The 24,316-nt window shown below is 43.3% G+C and overlaps 1 protein-coding gene across 1 annotated transcript in view; it reads left to right on the top strand.

The window, feature by feature from the left end:
- PFKFB2 (6-phosphofructo-2-kinase/fructose-2,6-biphosphatase 2) overlaps window positions 1-20,734 on the top strand; it is a 22,646-nt gene extending 1,912 nt beyond the window's left edge. The window contains exons 2-14 of the mRNA XM_007953127.2: window positions 8,816-8,941; window positions 9,452-9,548; window positions 9,965-10,031; window positions 10,168-10,242; window positions 10,619-10,675; window positions 12,687-12,811; window positions 15,333-15,540; window positions 15,971-16,117; window positions 16,919-17,023; window positions 18,640-18,769; window positions 19,524-19,586; window positions 19,848-19,912; window positions 20,534-20,734. Of these exons, the coding sequence (XP_007951318.2) occupies window positions 8,816-8,941; window positions 9,452-9,548; window positions 9,965-10,031; window positions 10,168-10,242; window positions 10,619-10,675; window positions 12,687-12,811; window positions 15,333-15,540; window positions 15,971-16,117; window positions 16,919-17,023; window positions 18,640-18,769; window positions 19,524-19,586; window positions 19,848-19,912; window positions 20,534-20,734 (1,466 nt within the window). The remainder of the gene's footprint in view (window positions 1-8,815; window positions 8,942-9,451; window positions 9,549-9,964; window positions 10,032-10,167; window positions 10,243-10,618; window positions 10,676-12,686; window positions 12,812-15,332; window positions 15,541-15,970; window positions 16,118-16,918; window positions 17,024-18,639; window positions 18,770-19,523; window positions 19,587-19,847; window positions 19,913-20,533) is intronic.
- The last annotated feature ends 3,582 nt before the right edge of the window (window positions 20,735-24,316 follow it).

Below are 24,316 nucleotides of genomic sequence, written 5' to 3'. Positions count from 1 at the left end.
ATCTTTATGGAAGTAGATTGCCCAGTATTCCTTCCCTGGAATGGCTGGTGGCTTTGAACCACCAACCTTCTGGTTAGCAGTGAAATGCCTTAGGCACTGTGCCACCAGAGCTCCTTTAATGCTATGATGAGAACCTTCTATTTAAAAGAGCCTGGTTAAGAATTCTTTTTTCAATAAAGAATGTTTTCCCCAAAGTAAATTGTCATCCTCTTGTTTGACAATATAGTAACAACAGATTTTGGGGTATAGGATGGACCTCTTAAAGGAAGGTGAGGCAGAGTTACTAGGTCAGCTAATCCAAGACAGGATAGAGACCTGGGGAGGGGAGATACACTGATAATTGTGGGGATCCCTGATCCTGCATAATGCCCACTGTCAGTTGTTCTAGCTTTGTTTTTTATTCTCCACAGTGGGAATCTCCCCTACCTGCCTTTCTATCTCTTCTACAGTTTTTCTGCCTTGAGGACTTGAGTACCTTCTCATAAAGTAGAGTAATCCTAGGTCTGTTTTCTGTTCTCTAGCCTCTTAATTAAGGAGCTCTGGTGGTGTAGTGCCTAAGGCATTTGACTGCTAACCAGAAGGTTGGGGATTCAAACCCACCAGCTGCTCCATGGAAGGAAGATGGGGTGATTTACTTCCATAAAAATTTACTGCCTTGGAAACCCTATAGGGGTTGTTGTGAGTTGGAATCAACTCAATAGCAGTGAGTTTTTTTTTTTTTTTTTTTTAAGCATCTTAATTCAGGAGCCCCAGTGACACAGTGCTTAAAGCATTTGGCTGCTAATGAAAAGGTCAGTAGTTCAAACCTACCAGCTGATTCATGGAAGAAAGATATGGCTGGCTGCTTCCATAAAGATTTCAGCCTTGGAAAGCCTATGGGACAGTTCTACCTTGGGTCACTGTGAGTTAGAATGACTGAAGGGCATTGACTATGAGTTGCCTCTTAGTTGTTGCTCTATGTTCTCATTTCTCCTTTCCAGACTCCACCCTCCTTCCAAGGGCTTCTTATCCTCCACTGGAGGCAGTGGGTTATTCTAAAGCAACTTTAATTCATTTTCCCCCTCTCTGTTTGCCTCAGGGATTGGACTATGAGACTGTTACAACCATAGTCAAGGGAGAAGATACAGTTACAAGAAATGTGTTAGGTTTTGTTTGTTTGTTTTCTATTACCTGTACCCCTGGCTCCTTAGTATTCACACTAGCAGTTGCTTTACTAATAGCTCTTGTCATTATCCCTTTGCTATTAATTATCCCTGTGTTAGCTAACTCCAACTTTCAGAAGTGACTGGGATCCAGAACTTTAGGGCCAAAGAAATGACTTCAGGGAGCCCAAACCTCTAACCTCCAAGGAGCATTACTGGAACTTGAGTTATTCGAGGAAGAAGGAGAGAGGGGCTGGCAAGGCTCCTTTAATGTCCAGATGAGCTGTGTCGCGGCTCTGCGGATGCGGGAATCAGGAAGGGGGTCTATATGATTTACTTTCTTTTCTGCTGCTTTCTTCCTTCTTCATTTCTCTTTCTTCCCCCCCCCCCTTTTTTTTAAAACATATTTTGAATTAAGTCTGAAGCAGACAGGACCACCTTTCCTTTGTTCTAAAAGCAATACATGTTTGTCTTAGTTTCTGAGTGCTGCTATAGTAGAAATACCATAAATGGGTGGCTTTTTATTTTCTCACAGTTCTGGAGGCTAAAAGTCCAGATCAGGGTCTCTGCTGTGTTTTATCCCGAACTCAGGTGAGCATTCCTTGGTGATCGTCACGTGACATCTGTCTTCCATCCTTCCAGAGGTATGTATGTACCTCTGTATCTAGTGCCTAAGGCATTTGACTGCTAACCAGAAGGCTGGAGATTCAAACCCACCAACCACCCCTCAGAAGGAAGGTTGGGCAATCTACTTCTGTAGTGATACCACCTCAGAAGACCACCCCAAGGAGGGGTCTCTCTGAGTCGCAGCTATGGCAGTGAGCTTGGTTTGGTTTGGTTTCTGTATCTAATCTGCTCTGTTGTAACTTAGAAGTGATTAGATTCTTGACCCACCCGTGGGTATGATCTAATTAACATAACAAAAGAAAGCCCATTTCCAAACAGGATTGCATTCACAGATATAAGGGTAAGGATCCTAACACATATTTCGGGGGGACATAATTTAAAGTATAACATTACACTCTTTGGATCCCCAGAATTCACGTCCTTCTGTGTGTAGAATATATTCATCCTGCTGCATCGTCTCAAAAGTCTTAACCCATTCTAGCATCAACTCTAAGTCTCATCTTCTGAATCATCATCACCTGTATAGTATGTGTGAGACTTTGGGTGTTTTCCTCCTTTGGCCAAAATTCCTTTCCATGGGGGACCTGTGAAGCCTAGAATACAGGTCATCTGCATCCAAAGTACAATGGTAGAAAAGACACAGGATTGACATTTCCATTCCAAATGGAAGAGATTGAAGAGCAAGAATAGGTAATAGGTGCCAAGCAAGTCCAAAATCCAGTAGGGCAAATTTCATTTTCAAGGCTTGAAAATAATTCCCTATTTTCCAGTCACATCTGGCCTTGCTTTTTGTATTCTGGGTGGAGAGCGCTCTAGGCCCACTGGGATGGCAACCTGGCTTCCTCATCTTTTAAAAAAACTCATGTCAGGTTGAATCCGACTCATAGCAACCCCTCCTTGGGTTTCCGAGGCAGTATCTCCTTGAAAGTAGATTGCCCAGTCTTCATTCTGAGGAGTAGCTGGTGGGTTTGAACTTCCAGTCTTCTGGTTAGCCGTTGAACACCTTAGGCACTATGCCACCAGAAGGCAGCTCCATTTTCCTGGTCCACCTGAATGGTGAGCCCACCTCTTCAACCCCTGGCAACTGAGTTCTCCTGACTCACCTGAATGGCAGCCCCACCCTAGAGGGCTGTGGCTCCAACCTTTGAAACTGAGATATTGTGAGCCCTGTCCCCCATACTCTTTCTGACAGTCTTACTGACCTCTAAATTGCTCCCAGGATGGTACCTTCCATTTCTTGGAACAGATATCCTCAACCAACTAGCTCCATTGACCCTTTACCTAGCTGTAGAGTCCCCAGAGACAAACAGCTTCCCAGTCATTGCTGCAACAAACATCCTTGCACATGAACCTTTGCACATTTGTGCTGACAGCTTTTCCTACAGAAATAGTAAGAGAAAAGATAGACATATTTGAAATGTTGATCAGTATTACTAATTTGCTCTCCCAAAAAGTTCTGTATTAGAAGCTGCTTTTAATATTTCAAAATGCTTGATGAAAATTGAGCATTATCAACTGTAGCTGTACTGCTTAACTGAAACATCAGCTTTCTTAGTATTTGGTTGCAGTCATATGAACTTGGTTATTTCATGCCTATCAACCAAGCAACAGGAGATAATTGGCACCTTTATGACTTCTGATGAATAAAAATAAGATATTACTAAGGAAATGCAGTTTAATGGACATCATATTTCAAAATTTAGGGCCTATTTAGAAAGAATAATGGAAGAAGACTTTGATCATGGAAAGGCTGGGAACCACTGCCCTCTGAGACCATCCTTGAGGATCAGGTTAGAGAATACCACGTGGGTCCATTCACATGCTGACATGAGGCACAAGAGCTGGTGGCTGGGATTGAATAGACATCCATGAGACCAGGGGTCTGGTCCAAGCCTTGACCTTGATTTTGTACCATGGAACAATGGAAAAGCTGTTAACTTCTCTAAACTTGAGTTTTCATGTCTGTATGAGGGAAGTTATTAAACCCTCATTTCCTCTGAGCAATTTCTTAAAGGGAAATTGAATTTAAGATTGAGAAAATTAAACCTTGCATAAAGAAAGTGAAAGAGAATTTCAGGATTGAAACAGCTTTACGTTGTATGCCAAGGGGTGGGGGGGTGGTATTATATTGTGTTTTGGTTACTTAGTGCCACTCTTAACAGAAAATACCACAAATGGGTGACTTTAACAAATAGGGATTTACAGTTTAGGAGTAAAAGTCCATGTTTAAAGTGCTGGCTTGAGGGGCTGGGTGAAGGCCCCTTGACCTTGGGCTTCAGCTCTGCCTCTTGCTCCTGGCCCACTGAAGCCTCTTAACTCAGGCAGCTACTGGCTGCTGAGGCTGACGAACCCAAGATCGACAAATGAAATGGCACAGTCCCAAGATTATCAAACAACAAGGCAGACCATTAGTTAAAGTCCAGAGACAGTTCCAAGATCCGCAGACAACATGGCAGGCCACTCAGTGATGACTCAGCCAAGTGTGTCCTCCAAGCATCCCAAAAAGCTCAGAGACCTTTCTCAAGGCTTCTCCTTACATAGTAGAAGCAGATCACATCCCTAAGGCAGCTACTTAGCTACACCCAGTAAATTCCACCATGGAATTGATTACCAGTCTCACCATAGGGAATAACTACATCCAGTTGCCCAGCCATTCAAAATCAGGCCCAGGCAAGTTGACACATAACTTTAACCTACCACATATTGTGTCTAAAGTTAATCATTGTAAGGTACCTATTGTTCAAAGTAAGGTAGTGATGGCAGTTTTGTTTTTAACAGGCAAGACAGAATGTTCCTAGTTTTGCTGATATGGCAATTTGAGATAGGAAGGTGTGGTTTAGTTTTGTGCTCAGGGAGTCCTAAATGAGAAGTACTGATTGTGGTAGGTGTGTGTGTGAGGGTGTGTTTGTGTGTGTGATGGGCACAGGTGGAGGTGGGTACATGTGGGTGTGTGATGGGCATAAGTGGGAAGTGTGGTGCTAGAGGCCACTGTGGGGAGCCCTTGGTGGCAGTGTCAGATTTACCCAATAACAAGGTAAGCGTGGGCTTACTTGTGTTTACTTACTAATCTGTGGTGAATAATTTTGCATTTTTTCACCACATGAAAGATTCTTCTAAATATGGCTGGCATCTGTCTCTCTCCCAACCCTACAGCAACTTTCTATAGAATCAAATCCTTTCTTCACATTTATAATCTCTGTAGGGACAGAATGCCCAGTAAGCAAAGTAAGCATGGGCTTGCTTGTGCTTACTTATGAAACTGTAGTGAACATCTGGGTGAAAAACACATGAAACTATTCACTACAGATTCATAAGTAAGAGAAGCAAGTCCATGGTTACCTTGCTTATTGGGTAAACTGCCCTAGCTTAATGGCTTTGTTTTCTTTTGTTCTTAGCATTTTCTGTCCAGTTTGGTAAACATAGAGCAGTTGGTCACTTGCTTGGCTTCAGAGCTTCCGGGAGGGTAAAGGACCTTTGGGGCAAGTGCCTAATGGGCTGGAAGGTGTAGACAAAGCAGGCCTCGAAGAGATGCAGGTAATGAGCCCAGTGTGGGGAACTGAGAATAGTGCTGAGGTGAGCCGGAGAAAGTGAAGTCGTAGGGGGATTTTACTACTTATGCCTGAGACTGCTGATCACATGCAGAGTGTATCTGCAATTAATAGGTCAGAGACCAGGGATTAATGCCAGCTGAGGCTACAGGATGGTGTTTGCTGCCCTGTACTCCCTATTTGGACAGGCATGAAAATTATGTTTGTTGTTACCCAATTACCTATCTTGGAGAGAGCTTCAGCCTATGCTCAAAATTTTCCATATACACAGTGGGTTAAGGACTAAAAGGCAAGTCCTTTGACCCCCAGTCTACGTATCTACCCCCCACCTTTACCACCATAGCTACTCTCTTTGCTTTCTGAGTACTTCTTGCCAAACACCCTGAGGAAGCACTCTTCCCTCCAAAGTCCATTCTCTGTCTGGACCCTTCTTCCCACTTCTCCATTGAGATATTTTGTCATTCCTTTCTCAAAGGTGAAAGATGAATTTTCCATCCCAGAAGTCCAGTGTTACTGATTTGTTTTCTTTTAGTCTTACAGGGTCACCTTGTCCCAGGGCAGAGAAGCATCCCCAACTTGTGGAGCAGCCTCTGGGAAACAGTGCTGCAAAGGGCAGGGGAGAGCATTCTTTCCCTTCCCTCTCTGTGCAGGGCCTTCCTCACATTTGCCAGGCAGATCTGAGCCCTTCCAGATAGCCTCAGTTTGGTTGTGGGCCCCATGAAAGTGGCTGACCGCAGTGCAGGCTCTTCTCCCACCACTCCTCTGTGGGAGGATGGGCAAGAAGGAGCCAGTCTCTGTAAGCAAACTGACGTGGAGTTACACCCTGTTTTTGTGGAGGAAAATAAGGAAGCATAGGATGTGGATTCTAATGCTCGTAACTTTACCTTGACTTACTGTGTTCTTAAGCTAACCACTGGAGCTCAAAGCATCTTGTTTGCACCCACCTGTCCAGTGAGACATATCTCTATAAATGAGCTTTCCTGAAATAAGTATACAGAGGAAGGACAGAACAATGACATTCCTATTTTTAAATTGTCTATTACCAGGAGGGTTGGTGGTTTGAACCCACCAGCCATTCTGCAGGAGAAAGATGAGGTAGTGTGTGTCTATAAAGATTTGCAACCTTGGAACCTCTATGGGGCAGTTCTGCTCTGTCCTATGGGGTCCCTATGAGTGGAAATCAACTTGGCGGAAGTGGGTTTGGTTATTAGACTTTCTCATGTTAAGGAGAGTTGATAGTTACTTTCTTTCTAATCCTTTCACTTATCTGTCCCATGTTTCCATCTTGGATACTTCTATGAAGACCTCAGATGGAAAGGAGATGCCTTGGTTTGGGAACTTTAAGAAAATCTATATGAATCAAAACAACAATGAGGTACCATCTTGCTCCAGCACTGGTAGCAAAGTTCAACAAGACAAAATAACAAATGCTGGCAAGGTTGTGGAGAGATTGGGACTCTCATACACTGCTGGTGGGACTGTAAAATGGTACAACCATTGTGGAAAGCAATATGGCGATTCCTTCAAAAGTTGGAATTAGAAATACCATTTAACCCAGCCATTCCATTACTAGGTATATACCCTAAAGAAGTGAGAGCCATGACAAGAACAGATATATGCACACTCAAGTTCATCACAGCACTATTTACAATAGCCAAAAGATGGAAACAACCTAGATGTCCATCAACTGAGGAATGGATAATCAAACTATGGTACATACACACAATGGAATACTATGCAACGCTAAAGAATAATGTAGAATCTACAAAACACTGCATAACGTGGATGAACTTGGAGGACATTATGCTGAGTGAAATAAGTCAGTCACAAAAGGACAAACATTGTATTAGTCCGTTATTGTAAAAGTTAAGGAAAGGTTTATCTGTAGAATGAAATTTTCTTTGTTGATTACCAGGGGTAGGAGAGGAGGGGAGGGAACGCTGCTAGATTGATAGAGATAAGTATTGATTTGGGTGAAGAACAGGCAGTGTACTAAATGTGAGTGACCAATATGGCACCATTGAGGACGAGAAAGACATAGAGAGGTACATGGGAGGTACAGACAACAAAGATGAACCCTTTTGCACATGCAGTACTGTGTTGTCAGTGAAAGCAAACATGGGTATATGGATGGATAGATGGGTGGACAGGCTAAACGATTAGGTATGTCTATGAAATGGGGAGTGTATCCAAGAACATATATAGGGTTGGCAGACAATGGTCCTATAAGTTTATGTGAATGATCAGAATTCCCAGGTGTATGGTAGAGCTGACAAGGGGCAAGGTTGTGGTCACTGCTTGGTCACAGACAGCTACCCAGAGGGACCGAGTAGTTGAACCTGTGGGCTTGGGACCATAGTCACAGGGGACATCAAGCTCAATTGGCATAACATACTATACAAAACATTGTTCCACCTCCTACTTTAGCGAGTAGCGACTGGGATCTTAAAAGCTAGCAAGCTGCCATCTAGATGCAATGATGGGTCTCTTCTCGTCCAGAGCAAAGAAGAATGAAGAAAACCAAAATTCATGGAAACAATTAGTCCTAGAGATTGGTACACCATCCGATCTGAAGCCTACACAACTATGAGACCAGAAGAACTAGATGGTGCCTGGCTACCACGGTCATCCACTTGGAAGGGGATCTGTGTGGGAGATCCTTGATAGAGAGGGAGAACAATGTGGAACAAAACTCAAAATCATTTGGAGGAAAAAAAAAAAGGTGGGGACCAGGTTTGCTAGTCTGATAGAGCCTGGTGGAACCACTGAGGCTATGGCCCTTAGCTGCCCTTCAGGTCTGGAATTGAACCCACACCTGTGGTTTCCAGCCAAACAAAATACAGGCATATGAGTTGAACATTTACCTCAAGTAGATACACTCTTTGGAGAGAACAATCATGGGAGAAAGAAGGGCTGCTTATGCACAGGGAGACAGCTCAGGGGGCAGGAGTGTATGGAGGGATGGACACTGGGAAGAGGTAACTATGGGGAGGAAGTGGGAGGGGAGCTGTTGTATTGTGGTAAACTGTGGTCAATGACATGAGACAAAGTATATGTGAACTGCTGTATGGAAAGTGAATTTGCTCTGTAAATCTTCACCCAAATCACAATTAAAAAAGAAAATATATATGACTCTTTGACTTAGGAATATCTACTTGATAGCTTCTCAGGAGCTCTGGTAGCATAGTGCCTAAGGCACTTGACTGCTAACCAGAAGGTTGGCGGTTCAAACCCACCAGCCACTCCTCGGAAGGAAGGTTGAGCAATCTACTTCCGTAGTGGTACCGCCTAGGTAACAAAAGGAGCGGTCGCAATGAGTCGGGTCCTACTCGATGGCACCTAACAACAACAACAACAGTTCATCTTCCTAGTCTTCCTAGATCCTTCCCCCACAGGTTTATGAGGACAAAAGAATATAGTGGTTGAAGTTCTAGCCCAGTGCATGAGCCTTACTATGCTCCTAATCAACTAGTTCTACTCCATTTCATTTCCTCCTAGCGTGGGCCTCTTATATGACCAACTCTCCCACTCTCATCGTTATGATTGGCTTACCAGCCCGGGGCAAAACATATGTGTCCAAGAAACTCACACGCTACCTCAACTGGATTGGGGTGCCCACCAAAGGTAGGTGCAAGTCACTCTTTGGGAAGGAAAATAATCAGTTCCTGGGTCCGACAGACCTCTGGGAGATGTGTTCTCTCTGGCTTCAACGTTACATTGTGTTCCTGCCAGAAATAGTTGTCATTCCTGATTTGCTGGATTTATTCCCTGTCCCAGACGTGTTTCATCCTGGCCTAGGCAGATTGGGCTAGTTTTGACAGAATGCCTTTGATAAGAATATTAAGAAAAAATAGTGTAGGGCTTTACATTTTCCAACTGCTTGCATATACATCATCTTCTCTGACCCTAATAATACCTTTTGAAGTATAGTGGCTGAGGGAGTTGAAACTCAGACTGCTTAAGACTCGTCCAAGGTCTCATAAGTCAGTAATGGAACCCCAACATTTTGATTCTTAATCTGGTAATGTTCCCAACCAAGCAGGATGCTTTTTCACCCCATTGGCCACCCAGAAGTCCCCTCCAGTGGAGCCATTGTCTTGTTCCACTGCTGAAGCATTTTGGTTTCTCCTGCAGTGTTTAATCTTGGAGTGTATCGACGTGAAGCAGTCAAGTCCTATAAGTCCTATGACTTCTTCCGACATGACAATGAAGAGGCCATGAAGATCCGCAAGTAAGACTTCTTTAAGGCCTGATCCTTGGGTCAACTCTTTCTTGGCCACCGTGGGACTGGATGTGGCAGGGCTTTGTTTCCCTTTCAGTAAACATCTCATGGAGATTTTAGGTAGAAGTTATGTGATAGGCAGTTCACCTGGGATTCAGATGGGTAGAAGAATGGGCTCAGGAAGGTGCTTGTAGGCTAAGCCTAAAGAGGGAGAAGATATATGCCTTGGGGCAGGGAGAGGATGCAAGATATTATAAAAACCTCAAGGAGTGAGTTGAAAAATCTAGTTAAGGAAAAATTTTGACCAGTGGGAGAAGAAAGTGGGAAGGGATATGACTCCTATAGCAAGGGATGTGTGTCTTTAGCTATGACTGAGCTTGATCCTACCCCACTGCTTTTACTGATTTCTTCTGCTCTCCTGGCAGACAGTGTGCTTTGGTGGCACTGCAAGATGTTAAGGCATATCTCACCGAGGAGAGTGGGCAGATAGCGGTGAGCATTATCTGTGTCTTCTCCTTCTTAGTCTTCACCTTTTCAGCAGCTTAGCTGCTCTTACCCACTTTGGGTTCATTTGGTGGGATCCCATTTCCCTATTCCTACTAGTCTACCTTGTGTCCTGTCTTCCCAGGTGTTTGATGCCACCAATACCACCCGGGAGAGGAGGGACCTGATTTTGAACTTTGCAAAGGAAAATTCCTTCAAGGTAGGTTCTGACTCCCATGTTGGAGGAGAAGGGTTGAGTGGAGGCGAGGCATGAGGATAGGAGAGGGGTGGATCTGTTTGGCTTTTGTGGGTAAGGGCAGGATTGGATATCTGATTCTCTTCTCTTGGGGCATACCCCCAATCCTTGAGTATTTTCTTTCAGGTCCTTTCTCAGACCCTTAGCCTATATGTCTGAGGCCCTGGGGATGTGGTAAGAGCTATTTTTTAAATGAGTAGACCTTGAAGGCCACTCTCATGAAGAAAATCATGAGCACTATGGTGGCTGGGGTGGGGTAAGTGTGAGCATGTGCTTTTAATTAATAGCCTGACCTGTTAATTTGTGACTTGTTTATCACTGTCTTCTTCCTCTTGGCCAGGTATTCTTTGTGGAGTCTGTCTGTGATGACCCTGATGTCATTGCTGCCAACATTCTGGTGAGTGACACACTTGCATACCACCTTCTTGGCATTTTTGTCGTGTGTGTGTGTGTGTGTGTGTGTGTGTGTGATGAGTGGGAGAGCAGGCAATAGGGTATGAAGGAGAGAAATAAACATGTCTGACTTCATGGAGTGACCTTTCGATCTGCCAGAACCATTTTACACTTCCACCCTCCTCCCTTGGAAGAGGACACTGAGACTGTGAAGAATTGATTAGCTGTGAAATAGAGACCAAAACTTAGACTGTAGGAGCCCTGGCCCTGTGTTCTGCGTATTAGGTGGGTGGTGATCAGAGATGTATGTAAAGTATGGCAGGTATGGCATGAGCCGTGGGTGCCACTTGAAGAAGGAGACATCACTGAGCAGTTTCTATGAACCATCACAGTGTCCATCACCAGTTGTGAGATCATTCAGCAAATTTAAAGTCAAGTTGTATCTGAGAACCTCTGTGGGTCAAAGCAGACTGTGTGATCTTGCTCTGGTAAGTGTAGAAAGAGAAAAAACTGAAAAAAGAAAAAAAAAAGACTTAGAGCATATCATAGATCAATTTTATTTTTTTTCAAGTCAACAGAAATTTTTTTTTTTTGTGATTTGGGTGAAAGTTTATAGAGGAAATTCAGTTTCCATATAGCAGTTCTCATACACTTTGTCCCATGACATTGACTACAATTTACCCCAATGCAACAGCTCCCTTCCTACTTTCTCCTGATAGTTACCTCTTCCCTGTGTTCTTCCCTCCATGTACTCCTTCCCCTTGAACTGTCTCCCTGTGCATAAATACCCCTTCTTTCTCCCATGATTGTTCTCACCAAGGAGTGTATCTACCTCAGGTGCATGTTCAACTCATGTGCCTGTTTTTTTTTTTTTTGGCTGGAAGCCACAGGTATCAGTTCAGTTCCACACCTGAAGGGCAGCGAGGGGCCATAGTCTCAGTGGTTCCACCAGGCTCTATCAGACCAGCAAACCTGGTCCCCCTTTTTATTTTTCCCAAATGATTTTGAGTTTTGTTCCACATTGTTCTCCCACTCTATCCAGGATCTCCTACATAGATCCCCCTCTGAATGGTTGACAGTGGTAGCTGGGCACCATCTAGTTCTTCTGGTCCCATAGCCATATAGGCTGCAGATCACATATAAACCGATTTTTATCAGCAAAGCAAGGAAGGTGCAGTTTTAATTTTCATATAGTACCATATGTTAAATAAAAGAGTAGTTGACTTGTATTTTGAAGCTGATGTTATAGTAAAGTTATCTAAAAAATGGATGTCAGATATTTGGACAGGGTGCAATTTCAGTGCTTGCCATAGGCAGCGTTTTCCATAGAGATGCTTCTGGTGGTGAGGGAAGACACTTCTTTATCTGTTAGGACTGCCTTAAAGGGCAGTCATCTGCCCAGCGATTGCCTAATGTTCAGGTTAGTGCTCTCTGCTTTGAGCACCTCATGTGCTGTGGAGTCATGGGATAAGACAGTCCCCACATCTTTGCTGTGCTAACAAGACATCTGTGTATGATATCACAGCAGTTATTTCCCAGCAACAGAGGAACCTGGGATTGTCTGGTCCAAGTCAGGAATGTATCTGGTCAAGGACCCTTTTCTTTTTTTTTTTTCTTTTTTATTGTGATTTGGGTGAAAATTTACAGAGCAAATTCACTTCCCATACAGCAATTCATATACCCTTTGGTCAAGGACCCTATTCTGAGTGGTAATGAGGGAAAATTCAATTCCATTCTCTTCCCAGGAAGTTACATAAAAGGGTCAGTGCCCATGAACGACTTCAGCAGCCCTACTGTCTCTGCCCTTCCTCCAAGGGCAGGCACATGATTTCTCAGTTGCCTTTCTCATTTTGGTTGCCAGGGTCATAGGACTGTGGACGGGGTGCTCAATGAATGGGAATTACTAGCATTCCAGTGAAAGACCACTTTTTTTTTTTTTTTTTTTAATGGTAGCTATTTTTAGGAGGGCTTTTAAGGTCAAACTTCTGAACTGGCCCTTACTATTATGATTTCAGGAGGTAAAAGTGTCAAGCCCTGACTATCCTGAGAGGAACAGGGAGAATGTTATGGAGGACTTTCTCAAAAGAATTGAATGTTACAAAGTCACCTATCGGCCGCTGGACCCAGACAACTATGACAAGTAAGGTTTAAGGCCATGATTCCAACAGGTCTCTTCTGGGAAAAGAGCCTTTCTCTCTCTGTCCCCAAACTTCCTCCATTTTTTTGTTGATATTTAACCTTTACTGTATATACAATCCAGGCCAATAATGTAAATAACATTCAAGAGAAAAAAGGTATTGGTTTCGTGGCTTTTACATGTGTTGCATATTATACTTAACACTGAAGTGGTTTTTTTTTCCCCCCTTAATAATTAATTCTTCCTCTTTGTCCTCTAAAGCAAGATTTTTCAACCTCAGTGTTAAATTTTGAAGAAGGATAATTCCCTGTAGTAAAGGGCTGTCCTAGAGTTATAGAATGTTTAGCAGTATCTCTAACTTCTGCCCACTGGATATCAGTAATACCCCCTTGTTGTGACAACCAAAAATGTCTCCAGGCATTGTGAAATATGCCCCTGGGGACAAAATTACCATCCATTGAGAACCACTACTCTAGATCAGTAGTTCTGAACTAAGGTGTTGTAGAATGCCCCTCAAAAATGTGTTACCACTTTTTTGTTGGCATTTAAATATTTAAAGTTCACTGTATATGCACCACCCATTGAGAACTAGCCACTCCTCGAAAGAAAGATTGGGCAATCTACTTCCATAGAGATACCACCTCGGAAACCCCAGGAGGGGTCAGTATGAATCGGATCCGACTCAATGGCAGTGAGTTTGTTTTTGTTGGTTTTTTATATATATTAAGTGTAATATATATATTACATGTAAAGTCCTTAAGAACATACTCTAAATCAGTAGTTCTGAACTAAGGTGTTGCAGGACACCCCTCAAAGATGTGTCATCACTTTTTGTCAGCATTTAAATATTTAAAGTTCACTGTATATGCATGCACACGTAAAATATAAAGTTGTGTATATACTTGTAATCTATATCATATAATATATAACTCACTATATATATTAAGTAAGGAACTCTGATGATGTAATGCCTAAGACATTTGACTGCTACCCAGAAGGCTGGCAGTTCAAACCCACCAGCCACTCCTCGGAAGAAAGATTGGGTGATTTACTTCCTAGAGATACCCCCTCAGAAACCCAAGGAGGGGTTGCTATGAGTCGGATCCAACTCAATGGCAGTGAGTTGTGTTTTTTTTTTTTTTAATATATATATAAGTATAATATATATGTTACATGTATAGTCCTTAAAAACACATCTAGCTCAGAAATGTCTAATAACTGCTAGCCATCATTACTGTGGCAGTGTCTCTTAGCAGTATGGTATAGAATACAAGCAGATTTGCTGTGTGTGAGGTGTAAGAGCAAAATATCAAGCCCTTGCTAAAGAAAGATGATATGCTTCTGGAAACATGTGAGAATGTGGCCTTGTGAGAGAACACAGGGCAGTTAACAGCTCTATTCAAATAAGGGTACAGCCCTGCAGGACAGGCAAATGGCAAGACAGGTGGGCATGACACTCTGTTAAAACAGCTGCTATGATTTGAGTCTTTCAGTTCCTTCAAATGGATTGCCTGGAATTTTAGCATTTAGAAGTGTTCTCTTAATACAGAGGTTGAGAACTACTGCCCTAGATTTGGCATCGTAATAGAAATCCTTCAGTTAACCCCAAGTCTTACATAGAAAAATATTAGAAGAATATTTATATGCATCAATGTGTTTATAGATACTATTTCTGGTCATAAGGTTATATGCATCATTGTATGTTTTATTTTTTTCCTGAATCTTTTTATTAATAAGCACTTAATACCTTTATTATGAGAAAATTAAACGATGGCCACAAAGTTGGTGGTCTCTGGAGGTACCTTTGGGAAAGGCTTGGTTGGGTAGATGCCGACAGTGTGCAGAGATCTCCGCCTGTGACTTTGCCACCTCTTCTCCTCACCTCATTGCTGGTGCTTCTGTATTTTGGCCACATCTTGATCACCTCAGAGGGGAGTTGTGTATTTCACCAAATTTGGGGGTTAGCAAAATCTTGAACCAAGTCATGTCTAGCCTTGACAGGAAGCCTTAATTCTGTTTGTCATATTGACTTACATTGCATGACATTGTATTGGCACTGATTAGGTGGTAGTGACTTATTAGAAGCTGAATAAGTTTGACTTAGTCTTGAGGAGTAATCCATTCCTTATAATTTGGTTCCATAAATGTGGGTGTGGTATGACAGCAGGGAAGAAGCAGAACTGCTATGAGCCTACAAGTACCTATAGAAATCCTGTCCCTTCCTACTATTGTCCTCACACAATTCGAAAATAGTGGAGTAGGAACTGAAGAATCCTTGGATAGCACAATGGTTAAGTGCTCAACTACTAACCAAAAGGTTGGTAGTTTGAACCCAGCCAGAAGTGCCTGGGAAGAAGGGCCTGGTGATCTGCTGCTGAAAGGTCACAGTTCTGAAAACCTATGGAGTACACATGGGGTCACCATGAATGAGAATTGGCTTGATGACAGCTAACAACAATAGCTTTTATCCTCGGATTTTCATACGTAGGGTTTTTTTTTTTTCCCCTCTCCCTGGTCTTCCCAGGGATCTTTCTTTCATTAAGGTGATAAATGTGGGCCAGCGATTTTTAGTGAACAGAGTCCAGGACTACATCCAGAGCAAGATAGTCTACTACCTCATGAATATCCATGTCCAGCCTCGCACCATTTACCTTTGCCGGCATGGGGAGAGCGAGTTCAATCTCTTGGGGAAGATTGGGGGTGACTCTGGCCTCTCAGTGCGGGGGAAGCAGGTGAGTCATTACCCGACAGGCTGGAATTTCCTAGTCTTAGGGCTGGAAGGTCATGGCTGAGGTCGTCTCTTTTATCCCCTTCTTAAATCCCATTTGGTCTTAGGCTGTGGGTTCAGATATTCAGGCACATGCTGAAGATGTTGATATTTATTTTGATCTTGCTTACTGATACTAGGTCTATATTGAAATCTGGGTAGACTGGAACCATTTCTACTGTGATCAGTAAGCCGTCAGCTATTTATTGGGCACTCCTTGTATCCTTAGCACAGTACGGGTGCTCCAGTTGAAGTTCATTTCCTCTTGGGTTTATAGTAACTATGTAGCACCTTACAGATTTTGACCATGGTCATACGCATTATCCTTTATGGGCAGAGTCAGCAGTTGTGTGTGTGTTTTCTTTCTTTTTAAAATTTCTGTTTTCAAACTCCAGTTTGCCCAGGCACTAAGGAAGTTTCTTGAGGAACAGGAGATCGTGGACCTCAAAGTGTGGACAAGCCAGTTGAAGAGGACAATCCAGACTGCTGAATCCCTGGGGGTGACCTATGAGCAGTGGAAGATTTTGAATGAGATTGATGCTGTGAGTAGGAAGCTCCAAGGGCTAAAGGACCAATAGGAGTCGCCTATTCAGGCAAGAACTCTCAGAAGTCACAATGTGGGCGGTTTTATCTAGAAAACTAGAACCACCTACTTGAAAATTTGGATCTAGGGCCTGTTCAGACATTGGGGAAAGGAAGTGAGGATAATTACACCCACAGTTGGGGCTTTCTGCCTGCTTCTGACCCCAGTGCTAATGAAGTCACCTAAACCAGTTTTCACCTAAACCAGTTTTCACCTAACCGCTCTGGCACCTGAATAGAGTGGATCTACCAAGGACATGTAAGCTTTGTGGTTTTTCTTCCTGGGAAAAGGAAATAGCTAACAGCTCATGTCTTTAATTTCCACTTGGATGATTGGGTCAGCTATTTTGGAAAAGTCCTTTCCAAATTTTTCTTGGCTTTCTCTGTCCTTAAACACACAAGTAGGCATTTCTTTTTGTTTTCTCCCTCTGTACTCTCTTATTTTCCCCTCTTTCAAAAAGTCTTCTATCCCTTCAGTTCCCTCTCCTTCCCCTGGCTTCCTATTATTTTGATCTTGCTGATTTTTCTTGACCTTTAAGTTCCCCACAATACTAGGAGATAGTGGCCACTTAAGTTAGAGATGCCACCTCCTCTCTGTAGTGGCCCTCTACCTGCAAGTCCCAGACACCCTCCTGACCAAAGGACCCAGCACGGTGCCTGGCACATAGTAAGAAATGAGTATTCTTCAGTGTTGTTATCCTTATTTGGTCTGGGGCTGGTGTTGCTCTGTCTACCTCTTCAAGCCCTATGGCTCCTTGCAGGGCGTGTGTGAGGAGATGACCTATGCAGAGATTGAGGAGCAGTACCCAGAGGAGTTTGCACTTCGAGATCAAGAGAAATACCTGTACAGATACCCTGGTGGGGAGGTGAGACTCCCCTCACAGGGGCAATTGCCTCACCCTTTGCTGAGTACTTAACTTTCTTTCTTTTTTCTTTATTCTCTCTAGTTAAAGAGTATATATAATTTTTTATGTGTGAAAAAAAGATATATATGTATTTGTGAAACCCTATTCTTGACTTTTTACAATAGTGGTCTCATGCAATGTTTGTCCATTTGTGATTAACTAACTTCTGAGTAATTAACTTAATTTGAGGCAAGGACTGAATGTGATTTTGGGATCTCAGAAAGGGTGGTTTAGGGGTCATGTAGTTTATCCTTCTCCCTTTGGGTCATACTGTGTTTAATTCAGCTTAGGCAGTCAGATAGATGCCTCATTCATTTGTTAAGATCTCCAGGGAAGAGTATGGCAAGTTTCAAGGAAGATAGTTTCTGTGTTGAGATGTGGCAGGAACAACATGATTTTTTTTTTAATTGTCATATTTCATTTTTAATAAATGTTAATATGTATATATAAATAACAACATTTGCTATTGTAAGCATTTTTAAGGTACAGTTCAGTGGCATTAATTACATCCACAGTACTGTGCAACCAGCACACTATTTGTTTCCAAAGTGTTTTCATCACTGCAATGAAACAGGTGTATTCCCTGGGGAAATGTATAAGATGAATTCTTTCCCAAACATCTTTAGCATTTTAGGCTACTGCCTGGTCTAACTGGCTTCATACTGTAGGCATATGCAGGACAAAGGTGTATAAGGTAGAATGTCAGCGGCCCAGGGAAATGCCTCCATCCTCTTATTGCCTTAACCATACTCACTGCCATCGAGTCAAGTCTGACTCACAGCGACCCTAAAGGACAGAATAGAATTGCCTCATAAGGTTTCCAAGGCCATAAATCTTTACAGAAGCAGACTGCCTCATCTCTCCCATGGAGCGGCTGGTGGGTTCAAACTGCTGACCTTTTGGTTAGCAGCCAAATCCCTTAACCACTGTGCCACCAGAGTATTACACACTTACTGCCTCACACACTGTACCTGTTAATGTATGAGAGGGAAAAACTAAAAGCAGTTGAGTTCAGACCTCCTCTTCTTTTTTCTTTTTTTTGTGTGTATGTCTTATTATGTAGACATTTATTTATTTTGTTGAAAATATACACAGCAGAAGATACACCCTTTCAGCAATTTCTGTGCATACAATTCAGTGACGTTGATTACATTCTTCAAGTTGTATAACCATTCTTGTTCTTTACAAATTGCTGTTGCCAATTTGATCAAATTCTTTAAAAGAGCACAGTGCTTAAGGAAGACTCAGGATAGTTTTGACTTAAGGTTTAAAGATTATGTCCGGTTGTTGTTTGCATGGGGATTGGGTTCATCCAGCCTCAGTGGCTCCAGGAAGTCTGACCTATAGTTTGCTTGGTTGGAATCTTGCTTTTGAAAGGTCCAGGTATTCTCAAGAGCTGTCAGGTTTGGGGTGGGGTGGGCAAGAGGAGTTAGGAGTTGAAACAAAGTTGCTGAACCTCCAGGAGGTAAACCAGCTGGGGAGAGGGAGAAGTAACCTCTTCACTCTGGGATCTAGCCACCAACTTTCTGCCAGCTTGAGCCTGACCTTCTCCCAGCCTGTCCCACTTCCCCCCACAGTCATACCAGGACCTGGTGCAGCGGCTGGAGCCTGTCATCATGGAGCTGGAACGTCAAGGCAACGTCCTTGTCATCTCCCACCAGGCTGTCATGCGCTGCCTCTTGGCCTATTTCTTGGATAAGAATGCAGGTGCCATTTGAGGGAGGGCAGGACGTGGGGTAGTACCAGGATCCCTGGCAACCAGACCTTCCCCTTTTCTGCTCAAATTGGAGTACATTCTTCAGGCAGTAGTGTGGGACTCCCAGCAGCCACTGAGTCAACCATTTGCTGAATTTATTCTGCCAGTACAAAAGCCACCAGTGGAGCAGGGCTGCTACTGAAGTGCCTTAGTTCTGCTTGGCTAAAGGACCAGCATTGAGCCGACACTCCTGTCGGTCTCAGAAAAGTAGTTGAATATCCCCAGCTTGCTACTTGGGCTACAAAGAAGGCATGATTAAGAAGTACCTTCATTCTTTGGATTCAGAATGGGGCAGTTGTTTCTGGGTGGAGAAATAAGGAAGTACTGCTGCCTTCTCATACTTCCCTTCCACTCTACCTCAGCTGCAGGAAGCCAGCACATTGGTCTCTGTTATACCCAGGTGGGCCACACTCTTCCTTCCCGTGGGACCCTGGCTGCAGCACTTGCTCCTATTTTTTCTCCATGGAAGGATCTAAAATTGACTTATTTTCTTCTTTAAACATACAATAGCTTGGGTGGCTTCTTTGAGGATCTTCTTGATAATTGTCTGGAGGTTGGAGGGAAGGGGGTGAACTGTACAACATAGATGGTGGTCAGGGTTTAAAAAAGAATCTCATTCTGAACTCCTTAGATGCTCTTTCCCACTAACTTGACCTTACTCCATAATACAGAGAAACTTCCCTCACCTGGTCTTTCTGCTTTCAGATGAGCTACCATACTTGAGGTGTCCTCTACATACCATCTTCAAACTCACTCCAGTGGCCTATGGTAACTATGAGGACCTGGGCAGGAGGTGGGAATTGAAGAAGGGCAGGATATTTGAATTTTCTCTGAAGCTTATCTAGAAGAAGTTCTACTGTATTACTTCTGTGTGCCCAGAAAGTTTCATCAGTATCTTCCATTTTCAAAGGGATGTATGCACTTGGGAATACATACATGTCTTTAGGGTATGTTTTCCCATACAGAAACTAAGGAATATTTCTTTGGACTTTTTCCTTAAGACCTCTTCCCTTTCCTCTGTTTCCTCAGGATGTAAAGTAGAAACAATTAAACTTGATGTGGAGGCTGTGGACACTCACCGTGACAAGCCAACTGTTGTAAGTATTTTCCCACCACCAGGTTCCCTGCCACCCTGAGTCTTTGAACCTTTGGCATCAAGAGACTGGGGTAATCTTTTATGTGCAAAAGAAAACAGATCCAGAACTAATGTCCTGTGTAGACTGCTTGCTTCCAAGAGGAAGAAACATTGGAATGATTATTTTTAATTAGTTCCTTTTTCTTGAGTCTTAACCTTGAAAGTTCACTCCTGGCAGTCCAATCAAATGTGGAAAGTGTTTGACTGAAGCGAAATGCAGATTTTTGTACCCAGGGAACTCTCCCATTAGAATGCAGGATCCAGAGGAGCCTAGAAGGTGGGGTCAAGAGATTTAGGTTTGCTTCTAGGTCCATCCCTGGTGATCTGTATGATCTTAAATAAGCCCTTCCTTTCTTTGGGTCTTTTTTTCTGCTTTGGAGTCTGATGCTCAGTGAGCTTCCCCCTCTATGACCCTTGTAGCTTCCTAGGGCTGGGAGAATGTCCTGTGTCTTATGAGGGACCCTATCTACAGTGGAGCAGGAGTGAAGGATGCAGTTATGGTCACAAGCATTATTTAACCTTTATGAGTGAACTTTTGGCTTGGCTTTCATTTGTGTGGTGTCCCTCCATTTCCAATCAGAACAACTTCCCCAAGAACCAAACCCCTGTAAGGATGAGAAGGAACAGCTTTACGCCTCTGTCCAGTTCGGATACAATAAGGCGCCCGAGAAATTACAGTGTTGGGAGCCGGCCCCTCAAGCCCCTCAGCCCTCTCCGTGCCCTGGACATGCAAGAAGGGGCCGACCAGCCGAAGACCCAAGTCAGCATTCCGGTGGTGTAACTGTGTGTTTCCCTCCAACCCTGGCCTCCTGTCCTCACTAATCACCAAGGAGTCATTTAACTTCTAACTCTCCACCCCCACCTCATAATTAACCTTAACACACATCATGAGGTCATGTGTTTTCAGACCAACTTTGGTATTCTCCAGTTTGAAACATCTCACCACCGGGGGCAAGTTGGATCTTTTAGGACAGGTCCTCAGATGGGGTGGCCTGGCAGAGGAACAAAAAGGATACACTCATGTGGGGTGATTGGCACAGCTGGGGCTAGGGCTAAGCATGCCCCTTTCACCTGGTTCTTCTCTCCATTCCCTGGTGTCTAAACTCAATAATGTCCTTGTATTGGTGAAGTGGGGTGGAGGAGCTCCACATAAGCTCATTGTTCCTTCCCTTTTGTTTTTCTCTTGAATGTGATTTTACTCACAGTCCTTACTTGCCTGCTTTCTTCCTCCATGTTCATCTGCCCTTTGGATTGTCTAGTCTCCTGCATGGCATTGTGGGTCTGTCTAGAAAGGAAGGGTGGTTGGTGAGAGAGAAGTTGAAGTTCAGTTAGTGCTCTGTGCAGTGGACTGGAGGAGCTTTTCCTTTCCCTTCTCCGCTCTTCTCAAGCTAAGTCCTGCAAGGTCGTCCCAGCCTGCAGAACACCCACAGACTGCTCTGGAGCATGCAAGTGGACACTGGGTGAGAGTTCTTGTCTCCTTTCCTGAGAAACAATCCTAAGTCTTCCCTTCCTGGGAGAAGCTGGCTCTGAGTATGTGGGAAATATCTTGGTTTGTATTTTTAACTTGAAGAGCCTGGCATAAGGTCTTTTGGCTGCTGTGGAGGAGGGTTAGGAGCATATGGTGGTCTCTTGCTCTTGCAAGGCTCTTGTAGGGCAGTTGGGTCTTTTCTCCAGTGGCTCCCAGGTTCTTTCCAACCACAGCAACTTTCCTGCCAAAGCCAGTGACCTGTGTGCTATTAGAAGGATAGAGTTAGATTCCAGAGGCACCAGGGATGTTTGAGTTGCTTAAGGCAAAAGGCAGAGCAGAGTTCACTAAAGCTATTTATTATTTTCCAGTAATTTTCATCATGCTCTCTTTCTTAAGTGGAAAAAAAAATTTGCACAAACAGTCTCTCTCATTGTGTGTTCTTTTGTCCATCAGGTAAAACTCTCCCATCTGGATGTCCAGAGGAATCCTTAGGACTCTCTGGGGTCTAGCTTTTGACTGTTCGTATTCATATCCTCCTCTTTTAGCCCTTATTTATTCTCTTCCATCATTTTCTTTGTGGAGTTAAATAGGAAAGATATAGAGCAGAGATTCTTAACCCCTAGGTGGTTTGTGATGGTTCAACCCTATACCGCCACCACCACTACTACCACCTCCTCATGAGTCGTCATGAGATTTTTAAAAGAGATGGGTGGCGCCCCTACCCTGAAGTTAGGGACTTCTTTTTTAGAGGTAACCAGAAAGAGCAAGTCAACTATTTTTCTAAAGGTAGTTTTGTTTGGTAGTAGAGAACCTCTGTAATGGTTCTCATCTGAGAGCATGTATTAGAATCCCCTTTAGAACTTATGAAACATGCACACGTCGGGGTCCACCTGCATCTTAGTACCGACTTAGAATCGCTAGTAATGTTGTCTGGATATGTGTGTAAGCAGCTTCATGATGATTCAGATTCATCCCCGTGTTAAGAACTCTACTTCATGAAGTTTGTGGGACAGTAGTAGGATTGCAGTTATTTGGACAAACTGTCAGCCTGGGAATGTTGAATTCTTTGTGGTCCTAAAAGACAGTTCTTTGGAATAAGATGTTTGGACAGAGCACATTATTAAGTGAAATAACTCCTTAGAAGACAGACTGCTGTGTTTTTGAAGGATATTTTATGTTCTGGATTTATCTTTCACCCTTACTTTGCAGTGTGATTTGGAAAAAAATTGTTAAATTAATGTCCTTGGATAATTATAGCTGGAGATTTTCAGAATCCTGGAGAGAAATACTGGGCTGAAACCTGCAGGATGATAAAGGTCCTTATCTCAGGCAGCTGACTCCTGACCTTGCGTTTGTTACTCTTACACCCTGAGTAGGACACCACAACCAGTCTCCAAATGTTGCTTACCTAGTTTCTGCTTGAAATTGTGTCTAAGACTTAAAGTAACCTGGTGTTTCAGTTGTGCCATTAAATGGTGTACATAGTGTCTGTCTATGTTTGTTGGGCTTAAGGGTGGGTGGGGGGTGCTCATGGGGAAGAATACAAAGAAGTAGAAAAAAAGGTCCTTTACCTGAAGGAGGATATTTTAGAGAAAGGCCATTTATCATATCATAATTCACTGAAACTTTTGTTTATGTGTTCATTTTGGAAAGCTCTGTACACCCTGGAGTCCAGTTGGCTGTAATCTTTATGGACACTGCTCACGGGCCTGGGTTTTCCACAGTACCACTGTGTGGGTTTGAATAGGACATATAATTTATAACAATGAAATCTGCTAAAGAGCAACATGCTGAGCCTGTAAATGCTGTTGTTGGAGTGGGGTCCAGATTGATTCTACTGACTTTCCTCATGTCCTGTGATTGTGAGACTGTAAGAGTTGAGAGACAGGACTTGGCCAGATGGGATCCTATACCAGAACGAGATGAGTGGCTAGGAGGGATATATGGCAGTTTTCATCTAAGGTTACCTTGACTAGTTTTAAGGCACTCTGATGGTGCAGTGGTTAAAGCATTCGAGTGCTAATCAAAAGTCTGGCAGTTCGAACCCACCAGCTGCTCTGCAGAGAAAGATGAGACAGTCTGCTTCCATCAAGATTTACAGCTTTGGAAACTCTATGGAGCAGTTCTTCTCTGTTCTGTAGGATCACCATCAGTCGGAATCAACTCGATGGCAGTGGATTTGCTTTCTTGGTTTTGACTAGCATAGTGCCTAAGGCACTTGACTGCTAACCAGAAGGCTAGTGGTTCAAACCCACCAGCCACTCCTTGAAAGGAAGGTTGGACAATCTACTTCCATAGTGATACCGCCTTAGAAACCAAAGGAGGGGTTTCTGTGAGTCGAGTCCAACTCGACAGCACATAACAATAACAGCTATGCTTGGCTGAAGACATCTTTTGGCCAAAGGGTATATATAGTTTTATTTCCTGCTATTGGGTAAGAGGAATTGAGAGTTAATCAAAGAGAAGAAGGAGCACTTTGATCCAATGACTTTGGATTTGTGCTGTGCCTACTCTTAGTGAGGGGGATATTCTCAAACAGTAGCATTGTGTTACCCTGTTATAAATCCCGGCATTAAAGGCAGCTCACTACGTTGTTGATTTTGGCTCTCAGCCACTGATTACTTACTTTTCCACTCTTCCCCTATGCTAGTATGCTTCCCCCAAAAGAGGCACCAGGGGTGGTTTTTTATCCTCAGGTGGTGGTGTTGGATGCTGTCGATTCACAGCAACCCCATGTCACAGTGTAGAACTGCCCTGTAGGGTTTTCTTGGCTGCAATCTTTTTAGTAGCAGATTGGCAGGTCTTTCTCCTAGAGAACTACTGGGTGAGTTTGAACAGCAAACCTAGCAGCTGAGTGCTTAATCATTGCACCACTAGCCTTGAGAAATTGGAACT

The sequence above is a fragment of the Orycteropus afer genome, unplaced genomic scaffold (genome assembly GCF_000298275.1).
Source record: "Orycteropus afer afer isolate SDZICR_OR568_19922 unplaced genomic scaffold, OryAfe1.0 scaffold00013, whole genome shotgun sequence".
Taxonomy (NCBI): domain Eukaryota; kingdom Metazoa; phylum Chordata; class Mammalia; order Tubulidentata; family Orycteropodidae; genus Orycteropus; species Orycteropus afer.
The sequence above is the reverse complement of the archived record's forward strand: the minus strand, read 5'-3'. Positions and strand labels throughout refer to the sequence as shown.